The following is a 20,302-nucleotide window of genomic DNA, read 5'->3' as shown; positions in this document are numbered from 1 at the left end:
CCCCCATCCCATTCCATAGGAGTAGACCCTTTTAATTGGTTTCTGGCCTATCCTTCCAGCACTTCCTTTTGAAAACATAAGGAAATACATATATATGTTCATATCCTGCTTCTTACCACCCTTTTTTATGCAATAAGTAGTATACTGTATACCCAACTCTAGACCTGGAGGCAGTGATTCTATATAGAGTTCCACCTCCAGGAGATCACTTTATAACAGTACATAGAAGCTTCTGGTTTGAAAATGTCAGAGCTTAAAGAAGGAGAACAACCACTTAACTCTTCAGAAAGAAGTAATATTCCCTTGCTCCTTTTGAATAAAAATTGAACACAGGATATTGTCTTGGCATTCTGCACGAGGAAGCAGAAAATTAGATTTCCTGGAAATTTCTTCTACACTGAAGAATGAAATTTTATACGCTATCTGACAATAGTAAATATCAAACCATAGCTTAGCTGTAATTGCCATTTTAGTTGTTATATGGATGTGTTTTCTACTTTATTTATTTATTTATTTATTTTTGAGACAGAGTCTCGCTCTGCCGCCCAGGCTGGAGTGCAGTGGCCGGATCTCAGCTCACTGCAAGCTCCGCCTCCCGGGTTTACGCCATTCTCCTGCCTCAGCCTCCCGAGTAGCTGGGACTACAGGTGCCCGCCACCTTGCCTGGCTAGTTTTTTGTATTTTTTAGTAGAGATGGGGTTTCACCATGTTAGCCAGGATGGTCTCGATCTCCTGACCTCGTGATCCGCCCATCTCGGCCTCCTAAAGTGCTGGGATTACAGGCTTGAGCCACCGCACCCAGCCTCTGTAGGCTTTAGATTGGTTTATATTTATGTATGGACTATTGATTGTAGACTTTTTTTTTTCCTTTTTTTTTTTGAGATGGAGTTTTGCTCTTGTCACGCAGGCTGGAATGTAATGACGTGATCTCAGCTCACCGCAACCTCTACCTCCCGGGTTCAAGCGATTCTCCTGCCTCAGCCTCCCAAGTAGCTGGGATTACAGGCGTGTGCCACCATGCCCAGCTGAGTTTTGTATTTTTAATAGAGATGGCGTTTCACCATGTTGGCCAGGCTAGTCTTGAACTCTTGACCTCAGGTGATCCGCCCGCCGCAGCCTCCCAAAGTGCTGGGATTACAGTCATGAGCCACCGCGCCTGGCTGATTATAGACTTTTGATTGGTATTGACAAGGACCCATGAGAAACAACAAAGAGAAGTCGCCGAGAGAACAGACCCTGAGACTAATAGTTTGGCTCAAGCCCTGGCCCCCTAACTTCCTACCAGTTTGACCTTGGGCAAGTTACCTGACATCTTTGTGCCTCCATTTTCTATTTGTAAAAGGAAGCTAATAATAGTGCCTACCTCAAAATAGAGTTATTACAATTATTAAATGAGTTAATATTTGTAAAGTAATTAGAAAAATGCCTGGCACTTCAAAAGCAGCCTTCATTTATTCTTTGGAAATAATTTTCAATGAATTCAAGGTTTATATGTAGCTTTTAGGCATATATACATAAATGTCACTGTAAACTGTAGGATATCCGATCTGTAAAATTTTTTGGTTAAATTTCATCATAATATGGTAACAAATCACATTTATTGCTTTTAGGTGTTAGTGATAAAACAGTTTGTCAGTTTTAGTCCCTTACGAAATACGATGAGCCCAGCGGGAGAAAGCCGGAGAGATTCTTGTCAGTCTCTACTTTCACCTTTTGTTTCTTTTGAGTTACTAAATGTTTTTGACACTGACTTTTGCCTACGAATAGTTTTGAAGTACCAATAAAAATGGGTTCTCACCCAAGTGAGAATAGTTTTGCTAAAAAGGTAGAAATAAAAGAAATTGAAGGGGCAATTCTACTTGATGGTAAAACAGTGATGTTGTTATGTGCTATTCACCTTTTAGTTTTCTCCTCTTCCCATTAGTTCTTTCTGTATAGTTTAAACTGAATCTGGAATTTTCTTAATAGAGAATTAGCTTTACATGATCAAGTACTGTCCGTTTAGTTACTCTGGAGACTATGACTTCCCCTCTCAGCTCCTCCAAATGGTCTGGAGTGAAGAAGGAATCATTTTTGTTTCTTCTGTAACCCAAAGATTAGCTATTTTTTCTTATTTTTAAATTTTTATTTATTTTTATTTTATTTTATTTTAACTTTTTGGAGATTGAGTTTTGCTCTTGTTGCCCAGGCTGGAGTGCAATGGCACAATCTCGGCTCACTGCAACCTCTGCCTCCTGCGTTCAAGCAATTCTCCTGCCTCAGCCTCCCAAGTAGCTGGGATTATAGGCATGCACCACCACGCCTGGCTAATTTTGTCTTTTTAGTAGAGATGGGATTTCTCCATGTTGGTCAGGCTGGTCTTGAACTCCTAACCTCAGGTAATCTGCCCACCTCGGCCTCCCACCTCCCAAAGTGCTGAGATTACAGGCGTGAGCCACCATGCACGGCCTGGTTTTTTTTGTTTGTTTTTTTGTTTTGAGTTCACGACCTGTTTGTTTGTTTGTTTGTTTGAGATGGAGTCTTGCTCTGTCACCCAGGCTGGAGTGCAGCGGCTCGATCTTGGCTCACTGCAACCTGTGCCTCCCAGATTGAAGCGATTCTCCTGCCTTAGCCTCTCGAGTAGCTGGGACTGCAGGCGCCCACCACCACGCCCAACTAGTTTTTGTATTTTTAGTAGAGACAGGGTTTCACCATATTGGCCATGCTGGTCTCAAACTCCTGACCTTGTGATCCACCCGCCTCGGCCTCCCAAAGTGCTGGGATTATAGGCGTGAGCCACTGTGCCCGGTGAGTCCATGACATTCTAAAAGGATTAGCTTTTATTGAATAAAATACAAAATGAGGAAATGAAACTTAATTTCGGGTCTTCTTTTGTCCTGTTGATCTAGGGTAAATAGTTTTACTGTGCCTTTGCTTCTCCTTGTGTAATAAAGAGTTTTTAATATTTATTTCTAATATTGTGGTTAATGTCAAATTACAGCTGATACATGTATCTAATTTGGATTATCTAGTAGTATTCAATAAAAGTATATTATACATGTGAAGGTGTATAGAAACTGATAGTAGACAAACAGGCAGATGTATTTCTGAAATTTTTGTGTAAATTATCTTTAGATGAATGGAGTCTTTTTTTTTTTTTTTTTTTTTTTTTTGAGACAGGGGCTTGTTCTGTTTTCCAGGCTGGAATGCAGTGGCACCATCATAGCTCACTGCACCCTTGAACTCCTGAGCTCTAGAAATCTTACCCTCATAGCCTCCAGAGTAGCTAGGACTGCATGCACATACCACCATACCCAGCTAATTTTTTAATTTTTTGTACAGACATGGTCTTGCTTTGTTGCCCAGGCCGGTCCTGAACTCCTAGCTTCAAGTTATCCTTCCACCTCAGTCTCCCAAAGTGCTGGGATTACAACCATAAGCCATTGCACCAGGCCTGATGAATGAAACCTTTTAAAGTCACTAATAGTCCAGGCATTGTGGCTCATATCTCTAATCCCAGCACTTTGGGAGGCCAAGACAGGAGGATCACTTGAGCCTAGGAGTTGGAGACCAGCCTGGGCAACATAGTGAGACCCCAAAAGAAAATTTAGCAGATGTGGTGGCACACGCCTGTGGTCCCAGCTACTTGAGAGGCTAAGATAGGAAGATTGCTTGGGCCCAGGAGGTTGAGGCTGCAGTGAGCCATGTTTAGGCCACTGCACTCTAGCCTGGGTGACAGAGCAAGACCCTGTCTCAAAAAAACAAAAAAATATAGGCTGGGCGTGGTGGCTCATGCCTGTAATCCTAGTACTTTGGGAGGCCGAGGCGAGCAAATCACCTGGGCTTGGAGTTCGGGACCAGCCTGACCAACATGGAGAAACCCCATCTCAATTAAAAATACATGTGGCACATGCTTATAATCCCAGCTACTCAGGAGACTGAGGTGAGAGAATCGCTTGAGCCTGGAAGGTGGAGGTTGCAGTGAGCCGAGATTGTGCTATTGTACTCTAGCCTGGGCAACAAGAGCGAAACTCCGTCTCAAAAAAAAAGAAAAGTAAAAAGTCACTAATGTAAAAATATGTAATGAAGAATTGTTTTTAGAATGAAGTCACCCCTGTTTGATTTGTTTATAAGTTTGGATTTTTTTTAAAAAAAGGATTTGTGTCTGTGAATGACAGATATTAGTAGTATCATCCTCTAAGTTTATTTCATGTTCTCATAACAATTTATATGTGGTTAACAGCATTTATCACATCTTTTATAGCTTTTTTTTTTTTTTTGAGACAGAGTCTCGCTCTGTTGCCCAGGCTGGAGTGCGGTGACATGATCTGGGCTCACTGCACGCTTCACCTCCCAGGTTCACACCATTCTTTTGCCTCAGCCTCCCGAGTAGCTGGGACTACAGGTGCTCACCATCACGCCTGGCTAATTTTTATTTTTTTTGTATTTTTAGTAGAGACAAGGTTTCACCGTGTTAGCCAGGATGGTCTCAATCTTCTGACCTCATGATCCGCCTGCCTCGGCCTCCCAAAATGCTGGGATTACAGGCATGAGCCACACCGCACCCGGCCTTTGTAGCTATTTTTGTGAAACTCTGTCTCCTAGACGATGAGTAAATCAGGACAGGAACAGGTAATATTAAACTCTCTGTGTCTGGCACTAATTGTTGGATAGGCGTGGTGGCTCGGTCCTATAATCACAGCATTTTGGGAGGCCATAGTAGGAAGTTTTCTTGAGCCCTTGAGTTTGAGACCAGCCTGGGCAATAAAGCGAGACCCCTATCTTTACAAAAACTTTTTAAAAAATTAGCCAGCCATGGTGGCACGCACCTATAGTCTCAGCTACTCAGGAGGCTGAGACAGGAGGATCACTTGAGCCCAGGAGGTCAGGGCTTCAGTGAGCTATGAGCATGCCACTGCCCTCCAGCTTAGGGGACAGAGCAAGACTGTCTAAAACAAGACAAAAGCGTAAGTTTGCGTATTCGGGCTGAATAAATAAGGGCATGAAAGCTGTGAAACAGACAATTTAGAACAATGCATAATCCTTAAATCATTTGTTTTGGGAGTAAATGAAACCAGTTGCCAAACTTGGAGTAGTGGTGTTTTTGTAATTTGGGGACTAAATATTTGGAACTTGAAAATATTTTTCTGTAATTCTAAAACTGTGGTCATGTTCACAGAATAGACTAAAAATACTCAAGCCGGCCGGTCCTGTTTGTTTGCTTTAGTACTTACCACTTAGAACTTCGTGGTTAAATAAATCATCTTTGGTTCAAATCTGAGATCCATCTATATGACCTTTTGGAGAGTAAGTTACTCTTTTGAACTAGAAGTTTCTTCTTCTGTAAACTAGGGGTGATAATATTTGTATTGCAGAATTGTGAAAAGTAAATAATGTGGTAAGGAAAATAAAGTACCTAACATGGTTCTGGCACAGAGTAAATTCCCAATAAAAGTTAACTTCAGCCTTCTGTTTTTCCTCTTCTTCCTGCCTGTATATCATCTTACCCAGATTTTTCGTATCTCTCAAGATGCACCATGGTCCAGAATGGCCTACTGTTATTCTCCCCCAATCAGAATTCTTATCTCAGCTAAATAGTAGGGAAAAAGATGATTCACTCTGATGATTAAATAACAGTTTTTAAAGACATGCTTTTTAAACTTGTAAGTCTTTGGTAATTTATTTGCAATGTAACAGTTCATTTTAGCAAAAATCCGTCAAGGTGAGAGAAGGGCAGTCTTAGATTTGTGGGATACAGTGGCTATTCCAGGAGTCAGTTCTGTTTTGTTGCTACTTTTCCTTCATGTGAGACTACAGATTGTGTAAAACCATTCAGGTTTTTATTTTTCATCTATTTTATTTCATTGTTTTATAATGAATTACAATCACAGCTTTGTGTAGGAAGATGGAGAGCAGGGTAGGAGCCATATGTGAGTTATTTTTACATGCCTGGATTTATTTGATTGTGGGCATGTAATCTTATTCTGGAAGCTAATATAATTTTGAATGTAATGAAACCACACTGCAGGAGAAATCCCACAAGTTCTCAGGAGGAATAGCATTCTCTTCCAGACAAAGAGGAGATGCCATTCTAAAGAGAACAGGCTCCACCCCCTTGCTTACTTTCTGCCTCTATCCTTCTATCCTTCTGTCCTTCTGGTGAAAGTAATTGACTATATTTATATGGTTTTTCTTCCAGATGGTGGGCTGAAGAGGTTGTGCGAATTAGATAAAGATAACAATCATGTGAAAGGACTGTAGCACGCAGAGTTGTTTGTATTTGAAATAAAAAGCAAGATTTGCACTATGGTAATAAAAATCTTCAGCCTGGGCCGGGCACAGTGGCTCACGCCTATAATCCCAGCGCTCTGAGAGGCCGAGGCGGACAGATCATGAGGTCAAGAGATTGAGACCATCCTGGCTAACACGGTGAAACCCAGTCTCTACTAAAAATACAAAAAAATTAGCCAGGCATGATGGCACGCACCTGTAGTCCCAGCTACTCAAGAGGCTGAGGCAGGAGGAACGCTTGAACCCAGGAAGCGGAGGTTGCAGTGAGCTGAAGGTTGCACTCCAGTCTGAGTGACACAGTGAGACTATGTCTCAAAAAAAAAAAAAAAAACAACCTAGGCTCATGGCTAAGTGACAGTATAGGATAGGTGTCTTTCCTAATGATGTGTAGTTTTACTGAGCAGAAACCCTGGCAGAGCTGGCTAGATGATGCATTGTCCTGGGTTAGGTACCTGGTTACAATGCTAATTCTGTGTAGTTGGGTTTTTTAATCCCCTCATGCTCTAGGGATAGAAAAGTATTCAGCTAAAAAGTCTTCCCACAAACACACAGCCAAAAAAAAAAAAACCCATAATCTCCTAGTGATTGATTTTGACAAACTTCCTCCCACCACTGACAAAAGTTATGCCTATTAATTATTCACGTCTTAGTGAGAATTTAATCACATCAAATAAACATCTATAGGAAAAGAATAAATTCCTAGAATTTCCTAGGGATGGGAGTTTTTATTGAAACTGAAAGAAGGCATGAGTGAGGTAGTCCACGCTGGATAGCTAGACGTCACCTTGAGAGTAGAAGGCACCTTGGGTGTGGTGTAGGGGGAGCAATAAGGCAGGAGTAGGAGATTATTTATAATGGAAGGGGAGAAGATCGAAAGACAAACTTTGGAGTTTAGCTTGCCATTCTGGTGGTGACAGTGGGCCACTGGAAATCCTATATGATGTCTTTAGCCTGAGTTGAAATACAAATGCAGATTGAGCATCCTTAATTCAAAATCTAAAATGCCCCTTTGAGCATCATATTGGTGCTCAAAAAGTTTCAAATTTTGGAGCATTTTGAGTTTTGAATTTTCTCATTAGGGGTGCACAAACGTGTACTAGTTTAGAAGTCCTAGGCAAATCCAATATAGCCCACTCTTTTTCCTTCTGTTTCCTTGCTATCCTCTATTGGAAGAAGGTAGAAAAGAAAAATAGCGCAGAAGGAAGTAGAAGAGAGAATATAGCTCCACTCTCCTTCCCTATTCATTTTTATAGACCTCTGAATGTTTGCTATATATAGTTTTTTTCAGCAATGGAAAGACAAGTGTTACATAGTTTAAGTGAAACTGACTGAGTTTTGTTCAGTGAACGGTACTCCTTACTGGCATCATAGCGTTAGCAAAGTTAACAGTTATGGTAGGTCAGTACATTTATATAACACCCCTGAAAATAAATATGCTTGGGTTGTGTGTGGTTTACCTAGTTGAAGCAAATTGTTATAGTGCCTCATAGTTACTTGTTGAATGAATGAATAATAGTATATAGGTAGGGAAATAGGTAGTACGTATGTATACAAACATAAAAATAATAACAAATTGTAATAAATGCTAGGAAGAGAAAGAATAAGGTACTTGATGGAAAATAACAGGATGACAGAGAAGGACTCCAGTGTTTTTCATGTGAACCTTGCAAACTCCTAGTTTTGGCAATGTATTGATGTTTTAAAATATACAGTAAACAATTTTCATATTTTATGGCACTATTAAAACTTGATAATCATCTATGTTTTCTCCTATTTAACTTTTTCTTTTAGCATTTATTAGCCATTCAAACTGTTTATTCTCTATATATGAAATTCAGGGTGTGTTTTAGTTTTTATTAGATCATTGACTATAAACATTTGTTTATATTTCAGCTGAATGAAAAGACCCGTGATCTTGTAGCAAATACACATAATCACTAATCTTACTGCCTCCTTTCATGCTCCAGTTCAGCCAAGTAGAGTGATTTAATTATATATATGTGTAGACTTAGTTGGCAAAATATATTTTAAAACTATATTAGGCCGGGTGTGGTGGCTCACGCTTGTAATCCCAGCACTTTGGGAGGCCGATATGGGTGGATCACCTGAGGTCAGGAATTCGAAACTACCCTGGCCAACATGGTGAAACCCCGTCTCTACTTAAAATACCAAAAAATATTAGCTGAGCGTGGTGACATGTGCCTGTAATTCCAGCTACTCGGGATGCTGAGGCAAGGGAATTGCTTGAACCTGGGAGGCAGAGGTTGCAGTGAACCGAGATTGCATCACTGCACTTCAGCCTCGGTGACAGAGAGAAGCAAAGCAAAGCAAAACAAAACAAAACTATACTAATGGGTTTTGTAGTATTTTCATAAAAATCTTTTTTTTTCTGAGACAGGGTCTTTCTCTGTTGCCCAGGCTGAAGTGCAGTGGCATGATCAAGGCTCACTACAGCCTTGACCTCCTGTGCTCAAGCTATCCTTCCACCTCAGCCTTCCGAGTAGTTAGAACTGTAGGCATGTGCTACCACACCTGACTTTTTTTTAATTTTAATTTTTATTTTTTCAGAGACAGGATTTCACCATGTTTCCCAGGCTGGTCTCAAACTCTTGAGCTCAAGCAATCTGCCCTCCTCAGCCTCCCAAAGTGCAGGGATTATAGGCATGAGCTACCACACCCGGCCATTTTTCAAGACTTTTAAATGCTAAATTTCTATTTTGATTGAAATATGACCATTCAAGTTCACCTAAAGTGGCTGAGGTGAGAGGATTGCTTGAGGCAAGGAGTTTAAGACCAACCTGGCCAACATAGTGATACCCGGCCTCTATTTAAAAAAACGAATTTACCTGAAGTTAATGGGGTGGTAGCTTTCACAGAAATCCAGAATTTTAATTGTGAAAGTTCCTGCGTCTCTTTTAAGAAAATGAAGTAGTCATCCGATATGTACTCCTTTTGTCTTGGAAAACTTTATTGTAAGTTATGTGACCGAAGACCAACCCAGAGCAAGAAGGAGAAAATTGGATATATATAATTATATTTTATATATATATAAAATAATATAATTTGGTTGTTGATTGAAAGCTTCCCTCTGTCTTAAATAGGGGAGTGGGAGGGAGCAGAATCTTGCCTATTTTTATCTGCATTCCATCATGTTAAGAATATCATGAAGGAAAAATTTTTAAACCCTAAGTTAGTCCTATTTATGGTATTTCACCAAAGCTTAATGTATTCAAATGAAAGAGTTTTTTGTTTTATCAGAATAAATGATTATATTTCTGCTCTTAGAATTTTTAGATAGTATTGTCTGTGCTTTATACTTCCAATTATAAGTCTTAGCCCTAAAAATCTACTTAAAAGTTTACTTTCTTTTTTTCCCTTTTGCATTTATTACTACTGTATCCCAGAAGACATTTTGGCAGGTGATTAGAATAAAAGATAACAGACGAGTGTCTTTGCTTTTCACCAAGGGAACGATATTCCTTATTAATGAGGCATATTCTTTATTAATGACTAGAAAAGGAATATCATTGATAGCAGTATCTTAATATGCTATTTTGGGAGTTTCTAGAAATCAGCTGAATTCCTTTACTGTTAACTGTAGGCAGGTATTAGAATCTCTTATCCTGCTCATGTGGGTGAAAACTGTGGCATAGAGGACTGACTTTTCAGCCGCAGGCTGCCAGAATATAGTGGGCCTTGTAAGGGTGGGAGTCCTTCTGCCAGGGAGCTCTGTTCATGCTTTTTGTTTGACTTTCATTTCACTTTATCTTGAATGTAGGTTTGCCTTATCTGAGAATTCACAAAAAGGTGATTTTTAAGTGGTTTAGTAAAATCACTGGAGTGTGGGGTTTGCCAGATTTAGCATACTCACAGCATGCCTAATATATCTGAAATATTGAATAGGACATATTTACACTAAAAAATTATTTGTTGTCTGAAATACAAATTTAACTGGGCATCCAATATTATATCTGACAGACCTACTAGGGTAACTATAATTTATCATCCAAACCAGAACAGTTTTGAGAGTGAAACGGGGCACTATTCATAATTATGCCAGAACAGCAAACATAAACTGGGACTATCCCAGAAAAATTGGAAAGTATAGACAACCTAATTTATATAAGGGGTTTTGAAGTAATTTTTAATTATGGGTTTTAAATTTTCATAACCAAGCACATCTCTATGTCATTAACTTGTGTGGCTGTGAATCTTTGTAAATGTAAAGTGTATTGCTTTGTAATTTTTTTTTTTTTTTTTTTTGAGAGACAGGGTCTCACTCTCACCCTGGCTAGAGTGTAGTGGCACTATCATAGCTCACTGTAGCCTCAAACTCCAAGTGATCCTCCCGCCTCAACCTCCCAAGTAGCTGGGACAACAGGCATACACCACCACACTTGGCCAATTTTGGGTGGAGAGACAGGGTCTCACTATGTTGCTCAGGCTGGTCTTGAACTCCTGACCTCAAGTTATCCTGCCCCCTCAGCTTCCCAAGTAGCAGGGATTACAGTTGTGAGCCACCACATGCTTTATAATTTTTGTATTAAAATTTTGATTAGGGCACCTTAAAAACTATGGTGAGCTAACTGCTGGCTTCAGCCTTGATACTTGGTTAAAGTTCTCCTGGTGGTAGGAGGCTACCACAAGCACACGAGATTCTACAGTTTCGAATTTTTAAAATTATTTCTTCTTTACAGTTTTATTTTGTTTTTGTTTTTTTTGTTTTTTGGGTTTTTTTTGAGACGGAGTCTCACTCTGTCACCCAGGCTGGAGTGCAGTGGTGCAATCTCAGCTCACTGCAACCTCCACCTCCCAGGTTTAAGCAATTCTTGTGCCTCAGCCTCCTGAGTAGCTGGGATTACAGGTGGCTGCCACCACACCCAGCTAATTTTTGTACTTTTAGTAGAGATGGGGTTTTGCCATGTTGGCCAGGCTGGTCTTGAACTCCTGACCTCAGGTGATCCACCCACCTCGGCCTCCCAAAGTGCTGGGATTGCAGGCATGAGCCACTGCCACCAACCTCTTTACAGTATTTTTATATGTGTACTTTACCATCAGCAGTTATAACTTTGACAAGAAATCCCATGTATTTTCTTTTTTTTATTTGGCTTACGCCTTCTCTTTCAACTTATTACTTTTTGTTTTTTGGGGGATTAAGTAATAACCTATTATTCATATTTAGCTTCATTTTCTTAATTGTATAGCCTTTTATCATCTTCCCTTGCTTAACCCTTCACTAATTTCATTCTACAAAATCATCTATAAATATTTGAATACCTGCTATATGTGAACTACTCTCCTGAGTACTACAGTAAATATGACATGGAATAAGACTTGGACCATATCCTCAAAAAGCGTATAGTCTGTACTTAATATAGAGGTCTCTCCATAACTTTGTATATTTCATTTGATCTTTTCTCTTTCAGCTTATATCTCTTTTTTTTTTTTTTTTTTTTTTTTGAGACGGAGTCTTGCTCTGTCGCCCAGGCTGGAGTGCAGTGGCCGGATCTCAGCTCACTGCAAGCTCCGCCTCCCAGGTTTACGCCATTCTCCTGCCCCAGCCTCCGGAGTAGCTGGGACTACAGGCGCCCGCCACCTCACCCGGCTAGTTTTTTGTATTTTTTAGTAGAGACGGGGTTTCACCGTGTTAACCAGGATGGTCTCGATCTCCTGACCTCGTGATCCGCCCGTCTTGGCCTCCCAAAGTGCTGGGATTACAGGCTTGAGCCACCGTGCCTGGCCCAGTTTATATCTCTTTTAAAAGTATATTAATATATCTCTTTCAAAGTATGATTATCTGTGTGTTAGTAATAGGTGTTCCATGGTTTTTGAATAGAAATGGTATGTTTTTGTTTTATTCTAATATCTGTTCTGTTGATGCACAGGTTTTTATAGGAGTGTTTTTTTGTTTTTGTTTTTGAGACAGAGTCTCGCTCTGTCGGGGAGGCTGGGATGCAGTGGCATGATCTCGGCTCACTGCAGTCTCTGCCCTCCCAGGTTCAAGTGATTCTCCTGCCTCAGCCTCCTGAGTAGCTGGGGCTACAGGAGCCTGCCACCACACCCGGCTAATTTTTGTATTTTTAGTAGAGATGGCGTTTCACCATATTGGCCAGGCTGGTCTCGAACTCTTGACCTTGTGATCCACCCGCCTCGGCCTCCCAAAGTGCTGGGATTACAGGCGTGAGCCACCGTGCCTGGCAGTTTTTATAGGAGTTTTAGCTACATTAGGTGTCTTCAGGAAATAGCCTATAATTGCTAGATAATTGTTTTGTGTTATAATTTATAAGTTGCAATGAAAATGTGTCAAAGTCCAATATACTTAAACAACTTTTGAGCAATGATTTGTCCTACGTAACCGTTTTCCAGATTATTTTACCTATTAACACTTACAGGATTAGTGTCAGTTTTCTCTAAAGGAAAAATATTCCTTAAATTATTTTCTTGCTTTTATTGTTTGAGGGTTAATGCTTGTTTCATATAATAATGTTAATTTTCACCCAGGCTGGAGTGCAGTGGCATGATCTTGGCTCACTGCAATCTCCGCCTCCTGAGTTCAAGCGATTCTCCTGCCTCAGCCTCCCAAGTAGTTGGGACTACAGGCACCCACCACCAGGCCCAGCTGATTTTTGTATTTTTAGTAGAGACAGGCTTTTGCCATGTTGATCAGACTGGTCTTGAAATCCTGACCTCAGATGATCCGCCCGCCTTGGCCTCCCAAAGTGCTGGGATTACAGGCATGAGCCACCGCGTCTGGCCTTATTGTTTTCAAATGTACTTCACATTGCTCTTTTTGTTGTTTTGAAAATATATAAAATTATTTTGCTTTATATTTACATAGTAGAAAATTCAAGTGGTACAAAAGCATATATAGGGCAAGGTCATCCCTGTCTCCCAGCCACCAGTTCTCCTCACCTGAGATAACCAGTTTTTTTTTTTTTTTTTTTTTTGAGACGGAGTCTTGCTCTGTCGCCCAGGCTGGAGTGCAGTGGCGCGATCTCGGCTCACTGCAAGCTCCGCCTCCCGGGTTCACGCCATTCTCCTGCCTCAGCCTCCCGAGTAGCTGGGACTACAGGCGCCCACAACTGCGCCCGGCTAATTTTTTGTATTTTTAGTAGAGACGGGGTTTCACCGTGGTCTCGATCTCCTGACCTTGTGATCCGCCCGCCTCGGCCTCCCAAAGTGCTGGGATTACAGGCGTGAGCCACCGCGCCCGGCCGATAACCAGTTTTTTATGAGTATTTTGTATAATCCTTCTGGAGATTGCATTTACAGGTGATTATTCATATATTCTCTTTTTTCTTTTTCTTTTTTTTTTTTTTTTTTTACACAAATGGTAATGTATCATACACAGTTGTGTACTTTGCTTTTTTTCACATAATACTATGTCTTGGGCATTATTCCTTACCAGAATAAGCTTTTTTTTTCTTTATACATGCATAGTATTCCATGTTACAGGGTCCCTACTAATCACTTTTTTGGTTGTTTCCAATAATTTGCTATTATATACAGCATTTAATTAATAGCCTTCATGAAGGCATGAATATTTGCATGCCTTAAAAAAAATTTTTTAGTTTAAAGGTAATATGTGTTTATGGTAAAAACTTAAAACACTTCAAATATTACCAAAAATAATACAGTGAAAAATAAATCCCCTAAAGGTCTAGTACCACTTCCCAAATGTAATACTTTCTTGTGATTATCAATTTGATATTTTTCTTTTTTTCCTTTTTAGAAAAATAAATGGTTGTGTGATATCCCCACTATATATAGATATAAATCATAACTTATGAAGTTCCTCTTTGGTGGACATTTAGGATGTCTCCAGATTTTTTTTTTTTTTTTGGATACTACAGACAATGCTACAGTGAAAGCCTTGTAGGTATCTTTGCACACGTGGAGGTGTTTCTATCAGGTAGAGTCCTAAAAGTACAGTTGTTAGATCAAGGAATATATACATTTTAAGTTTTGATTAGTTTTACCAATTGGCTCTCCAAAAAGGTAATACTATTTGATACTTCCACCAGTAGATCCTTGCTAACTCTGGCTATTATCAAACTTGATTTTTAAAAAAAAAGTTTGCCAGTTTTGTAGGAGGAAATAAATCTTATTCCTATTTGAATTTCATTTATTATGACTGATTTTGAGAATTTGGCCATTTCTGTTTACTATGAATTTTCTTATTGATTTTTTTTTTTTTTTTTTTTTTTTTTGAGACAGGGTCTCACTCTGGACAGGCTGGAGTCCAGTAGCACATGGTTCACTGCAGCCTGGACCTCCTGGGTTTAAACAATCCTCCCACCTCAGCCTCCCAAGTAGCTGGGACCATAGGCACTCACCACCATGTCCAGCTAATTAAAAAATTTTTTTTTAGAGATAGAGTCTTGATCCTCTTGTAGTTCATGAGCTTGGTAATTAAGTGTTCGCATACATGTGTGACATGTACCACCCTGGAACCTTGTTATAACGTTGGCACATTACCCATTTGACATGAAGGGAAGGGAAGAACAAAGAGAGATGGAGTCTCACTATGTTGCCTAGGCTGATCTCAAACTCATGGGCTCAAGGGATCCTTCCATCTCAGCCTCCCAAAGTGTTAGGGGATTACAGGCATGAGCCACCACACCTGGCCTGTTACTGACTTTTGAGTGTACTTTTTTATATCAAGAAATTAGTCGTGATCACATATGTTACAAATATTTTTTCTCATTTTGTCATTTTTTACCTTGTGCATGGTCTGTAAATATGCTTAATTTGACCCTGGAGAGAGATGAGTGGAGGGTAGGGAGAGGTAAGGGTAAATTAGTGGAGGATCCAGATCAGTCAAGCTGCTAAACATTTTTTTTTCTGTAAGTGCTAAACACATTTTAAGTAAGAAAAATGATTAGCCAGGTGTGGTGGCTTGTGCCTACAGTAGTACCAGCTACTTGGAGGCTGAGATGGGAAGATCACTTGAGCCTGGGAGATCAAGGCTGCAGTGAACCATGATCATGATCAGGTCACTGCACTCCAGTCTGGGTGACAGAGTGAGACCCTGTCTCAAAAAAATAAAAAAGAAAATTGACGTGACAGAAACGATATAGTGCTTTTATCTCCTTAGAGGAAAGAATATAAAAAAGACTGTATAATATTTAGTTGGTATGAAGTGTAATAACCATGGTGAAAATGTATTTGTTATATGTATTTTTCCCTCTAGAGGTTTTGTCAGCTATGATTAGTGTGCTGTTGGTGTATATACTTATGGGATTCCTCTTATATGAAGCTGTGCAAAGAACTATCCATATGAACTATGAAATAAATGGAGATATAATGCTCATCACCGCAGCTGTTGGAGTTGCAGTTAATGTAATGTAAGCTGTATTTTTTCACATTAATATTTTCAAGTACTGAGAACTATTGCATATGCATTCAGTAATATTCAGTGATATTTTGATATTTTAAAAATGATATAGCTCATTAATTTTTCTGATAAATGAAACACTATGGACATTATAAATTCCTCATTAGTTTGCCCAGGTATATTGGAGATTGAGTCAAAATTATGAATTTAGGTAGGACAAAGTTTTTTGTTTTTAACTTTTAGAATACTTTTGTGTTAACTAGATTTTTTTTCTTAAGCTATCAATTTTTTTCCCTTAAAACTTTTTAGGGGAGAAACTTTTTAAAGTTTTAAGTTAGGCCACATACAGTGGTTCACACCTATAATCCCAACACTTTGGGAGGCCAAGGCGGGCAGATCACTTGGGCTCAAGAGTTCAAGACAGCCTGGCTAACATAGTGAGACCTCATCTCTACTAAAAATAAAAATTAGCCTGGCACAGTGGCTCGTGCCTGTGGTCCCAGCTACTTGGGAGGCTGAAGTGGGAAGGTCACTTGAGCACAGGATATCAAGGCTGCATTGAGCTCTGATTGGGCCACTGCACTCCAGCCTGGGCAATAGAGCAAGACCCTGTCTCAAAAACAAACAAAAAATAATGAAGTTACAGATTTAATCATTTAGACTAGGGTCAGCAATTTTTTTCTGTAAAAGGCTAGATAGTAAATATTTTAAGCTTTGAGATGTATATATTCTCTTTCAAAGCTACTCAACACTGTTGTTATAAAACAAAAGCAGCCACACTTAGCATGTAAACAAATGAACATGGCTGTGTTCCAATAAAACTTTATGTACCAAAAAAAAAAAAAAATTGGTGAGCCAAATTTGATCTACCAGCCACAGTTCACCAATCCCTGCCCTAGTGGCTTCTATTTATACTTAGAATGAAATCAAATTTTTACTGCAGCCTTGTTAATAAGACTCTGTGTACCTCTACAACTCATCTCCTAGCACTTTTGCTCACTTTGTTCTGGCCACAGTGGCTGTCTTTTTTTTTTTCAAGTCCATGGAGCACATTTTCATGTTAGGGCCTTTGCTCTGCTATTCTTCTGCCTAGAACACTCTTCTACCATTTGCTCCCTGACCTCCTTCAGGTATCTGCTCAGAGATAATCTGAGAGGCCTTCCCTTACCACTCTGCCTATCATCCTCCATTCCCTTACAATGCTTTATGTTTCTCCAAAGCATTTCACATTGCCTGGCTGTACATTATGTATTTTTTTTTTTTTTTTTTTTTTTTGAGACGGAGTCTCGCACTGTCACCCAGGCTGGAGTGCAGTGGCCGGATCTCAGCTCACTGCAAGCTCCGCCTCCCGGGTTCACGCCATTCTCCTGCCTCAGCCTCCCGAGTAGCTGGGACTACAGGCGTCCGCCACCTCGCCCGGCTAGTTTTTTGTATTTTTTTTTAGTAGAGACGGGGTTTCACCATGTTAACCAGGATGGTCTCGATCTCCTGACCTCGTGATCCGCCCGTCTCGGCCTCCCAAAGTGCTGGGATTACAGGCTTGAGCCACCGCGCCCGGCCCATTATGTATTTATTTGTTGGCTTCTCTGCCTTCTCTACTAGAACATAAGCTCCATGGGGATAGGGATATGTCTGTGTTATCACTGTTTTGACCCCAGCACCTAGAACAGTACCTGATAAATAATAGTTGCTCCAAATTTATTAAATAAATGAGTTCCATGTTACCTCATTAGTGTCTGACTAGTAACAAATGTTTTTGTCAATATTAGGAAAAATAATAATGTTTTCTTTTATTTTTAACAGAATGGGGTTTCTGTTGAACCAGTCTGGTCACCATCACTCCCATTCCCACTCCCTGCCTTCAAATTCCCCTACCACAGGTTCTGGGTGTGAACGCAGCCATGGGCAGGATAGCCTGGCAGTGAGAGCTGCATTTGTACATGCTTTGGGAGATTTGGTACAGAGTGTTGGTGTGCTAATAGCTGCATACATCATACGATTCAAGGTAATATGATTGGTAATTTTTCTATTTTAAAATGTATTTAATTTCAACATGAAAAGTAAGGCTGATTGTCTTATCAGTATACTGGACATCAATGCCAGTTCTATTCATTTTACATTGATATAAGTTTACTTGACAGTCATTATAGTTCTTTTGTTAGCAGTAAACAAGATGATATCACATCACAGGGTAACTTATCTATATTTGGCTTTTGTAGTGCCTTCACTGGATAATTCAATTTTCTTATTTATTTATTTGTTTATTTATTTTTGAGACAAAGTCTCAGTCTCTCGCCCAGGCTGGAGTACAGTGGCACTATCTTGGCTCACTGCAGCCTCTGCCTCCCAGGCTCAAGTGATTCTTGTGCCCCGGCCTCCCAAGTAGCTGGGATTACAGGTACACACCACCATGCCCAGCTAATTTTTATATTTTTAGTAGAGACAAGGTTTCGCCATGTTGGCCAGGCTGGTCTTGAATTCCTGGCCTCAAGTGATCCACCAACGTCAGCCTCCCATAGTGCTGAGATCACTAGCATGAGCCATGATGCTTGCCCAGATAACTCAATTTTAAAACTCGTGATTGAATTGCTAGTAGTAAAATGTGCACTGGACTAAAAATCCAGAGACCTGGGTGGGTTCTAGTCTTGGCTCTGCCATTAATGCTTTGACCTTGAGAGCAAATGCCTCAACTCTAAACTTGAGTTCCCTCTTTATTGTAAGGGGCTTAGACTAGTGGCTGCTAAAACTTTTTCCAGAGCTGGGTGCAGTGGCTGTGCCTGTAATCCCATTGAGACTGGAGGATCACTTGAGCCCAGGAGTTCAAGACCAGCCTGGGCAACATAGCAAGACTTTGTCTTTAAAAATACACACACACACACACACACACACACACACACACACACACACAGACGCAAAATTCTTTCCCACTCTGATATTCTAGAAGATTTAGAGACGGCACAAGGAGCAATAGAACAAGTGATTACATTTCTGGAAATAGGTCCCATGAGGCAAGTAATGTAAATAGTCTAGGATAGAGTGAAGATGCTTTTCAATTACAATATCCAAGTTTTAAAGATATTCTATAATTCTGCTAAAGAAAATCAAGGAAGAAGGGACATATTCCTTGCTTTGCTTCGTAGTCTGTTTTATGTCTGTCTATATTTAATCATAAATTTTGATCTATTACCCTTTAGCCAGAATACAAGATTGCTGATCCCATCTGTACATACGTATTTTCATTACTTGTGGCTTTTACAACATTTCGAATCATATGGGATACAGTAGTTATAATACTAGAAGGTAAGATCTCACTAATATCCTCATTATGAGTTTATTACATCCCTAAAGCAGATTGGGAGTCAGGGGACATTCTGAATAGGAATTACATCTTTTACTTTCTACTAATACCTATTAGGCTATATAACAGTACCTTACATGTATATAACATTTAAGAATCAATGCACTCTCCCATCTTTTACCCATTTGACACTTATAATAGCTAAGCAGAGTAGGTAAGGCAGATAATGTGGTAAATTATCCCTATTTACAAATAAGAAAATTGAGGTTCAGAGGGATAACATACTTTGTTTAAGGTCATGTTGCTAATAAACTGTGGCACTAGGACAAGAATGCAATTCTAGATTATGTATTAATTCCTTAATTCCCACTTAACTTGTGACTTTGTTGTATTTACTGCTTCCTTCCCTTACTGATATTATGTGTAAGCATGAAAATAAAAGTTCTTAACAATAGGTTTATCATCATTATATGTTCTTTTCTTTCCTTCTTTTTTCCTTTTTGTCGTAGCTTATCTGTTAATGAAGTATTCTAGTTTGATTGGCATTCCTTTTTAGTGAGAATGAGTATGTCTTTAAAGTATGCATTACACTCTTGTATATATCTTACATTTTCAATAAAAATATATGTGTACATGGTTTATCTTAAAGTATTAATGTTTTAAAGTATTTGTTTAAACTGAATTTAGCAAAGCCATTTGTTTTCTTTGAGAAATGTCTTATCAGTAATGTAAAAGTTCCTTTTTTCTAAAATAAATTTTACTTTTAAATTATATATTCCTAATAGGTGTGCCAAGCCATTTGAATGTAGACTATGTCAAAGAAGCCTTGATGAAAATAGAAGATGTATATTCAGTCGAAGATTTAAATATCTGGTCTCTCACTTCAGGAAAATCGACTGCCATAGTTCACATACAGCTAAGTATGTTGCTGGTAGTAAATGGGCCTGGGTTTGGTGGACTTCTGCCTTTGAAACTAAACATCCCTGCTTGTAATTATGTAGGAAGACTTTTCTGCTGAAAAGATTTAAGACCAAAGCCTTGTCTTTAAAAAACAAAGGCTTTTGTTAAGAGCCTTAAACAAAAGGCTCTTTAAAGGGTAAGTTGCAGGTCAGTATTGATACCAGAACAATAATTTTCTGTCTCTTAAAGATATTACAAATTGATTTTAACCTTCAGATTAAAGGCATTAAGAATATTTCCCAGCCGACTCAGTGGCTCACGCCTGTAATCCTAGCACTTTGGGAGACTGAGGCAGGTGGATCACCTGAGGTCAGGAGTTCGAGACCAGCCTGGACAACATGGTGAAACCCCCGTCTCCACTAAAAATACAAAAATTAGCTAGACGTGGTGGTGCATGCCTGTAATCCCAGCTACTCGGGAGGTTGAGGCAGGAGAAT

General features: G+C 39.6%; 1 protein-coding gene, 1 long non-coding RNA gene and 1 other non-coding gene across 4 annotated transcripts in view; 2 read left to right on the top strand and 1 right to left on the bottom strand.

The window, feature by feature from the left end:
• The window catches only part of LOC144329859 (uncharacterized), a 67,880-nt gene that overhangs the window by 9,933 nt on the left and 37,645 nt on the right, over nucleotides 1-20,302 (bottom strand). The window lies entirely within an intron of this gene.
• SLC30A4 (solute carrier family 30 member 4) overlaps nucleotides 1-20,302 on the top strand; it is a 46,716-nt gene that overhangs the window by 19,377 nt on the left and 7,037 nt on the right. Inside the window, exons 4-7 of one of the 2 annotated variants that reach the window (XM_015142145.3) lie at nucleotides 15,464-15,617; nucleotides 17,411-17,612; nucleotides 18,802-18,907; nucleotides 19,691-19,825. In XM_015142145.3, coding sequence (XP_014997631.2) covers nucleotides 15,464-15,617; nucleotides 17,411-17,612; nucleotides 18,802-18,907; nucleotides 19,691-19,825 — 597 coding nt within the window. Of the gene's footprint in view, nucleotides 1-882; nucleotides 14,583-15,463; nucleotides 15,618-17,410; nucleotides 17,613-18,801; nucleotides 18,908-19,690; nucleotides 19,826-20,302 lie in introns of those variants that run through there. The other variant, XM_077939341.1, reaches the window with a different exon arrangement.
• Nucleotides 14,655-14,758, top strand: LOC114680055 (small nucleolar RNA U13). The gene has a single exon (XR_003732129.1). It is a non-coding gene; the product is annotated as a small nucleolar RNA U13 (small nucleolar RNA).

This window comes from Macaca mulatta, chromosome 7 (genome assembly GCF_049350105.2).
Source record: "Macaca mulatta isolate MMU2019108-1 chromosome 7, T2T-MMU8v2.0, whole genome shotgun sequence".
NCBI lineage: Eukaryota > Metazoa > Chordata > Mammalia > Primates > Cercopithecidae > Macaca > Macaca mulatta.
Note: the sequence above shows the minus strand (reverse complement) of the source record. Positions and strands in the feature narration are given on the sequence as shown.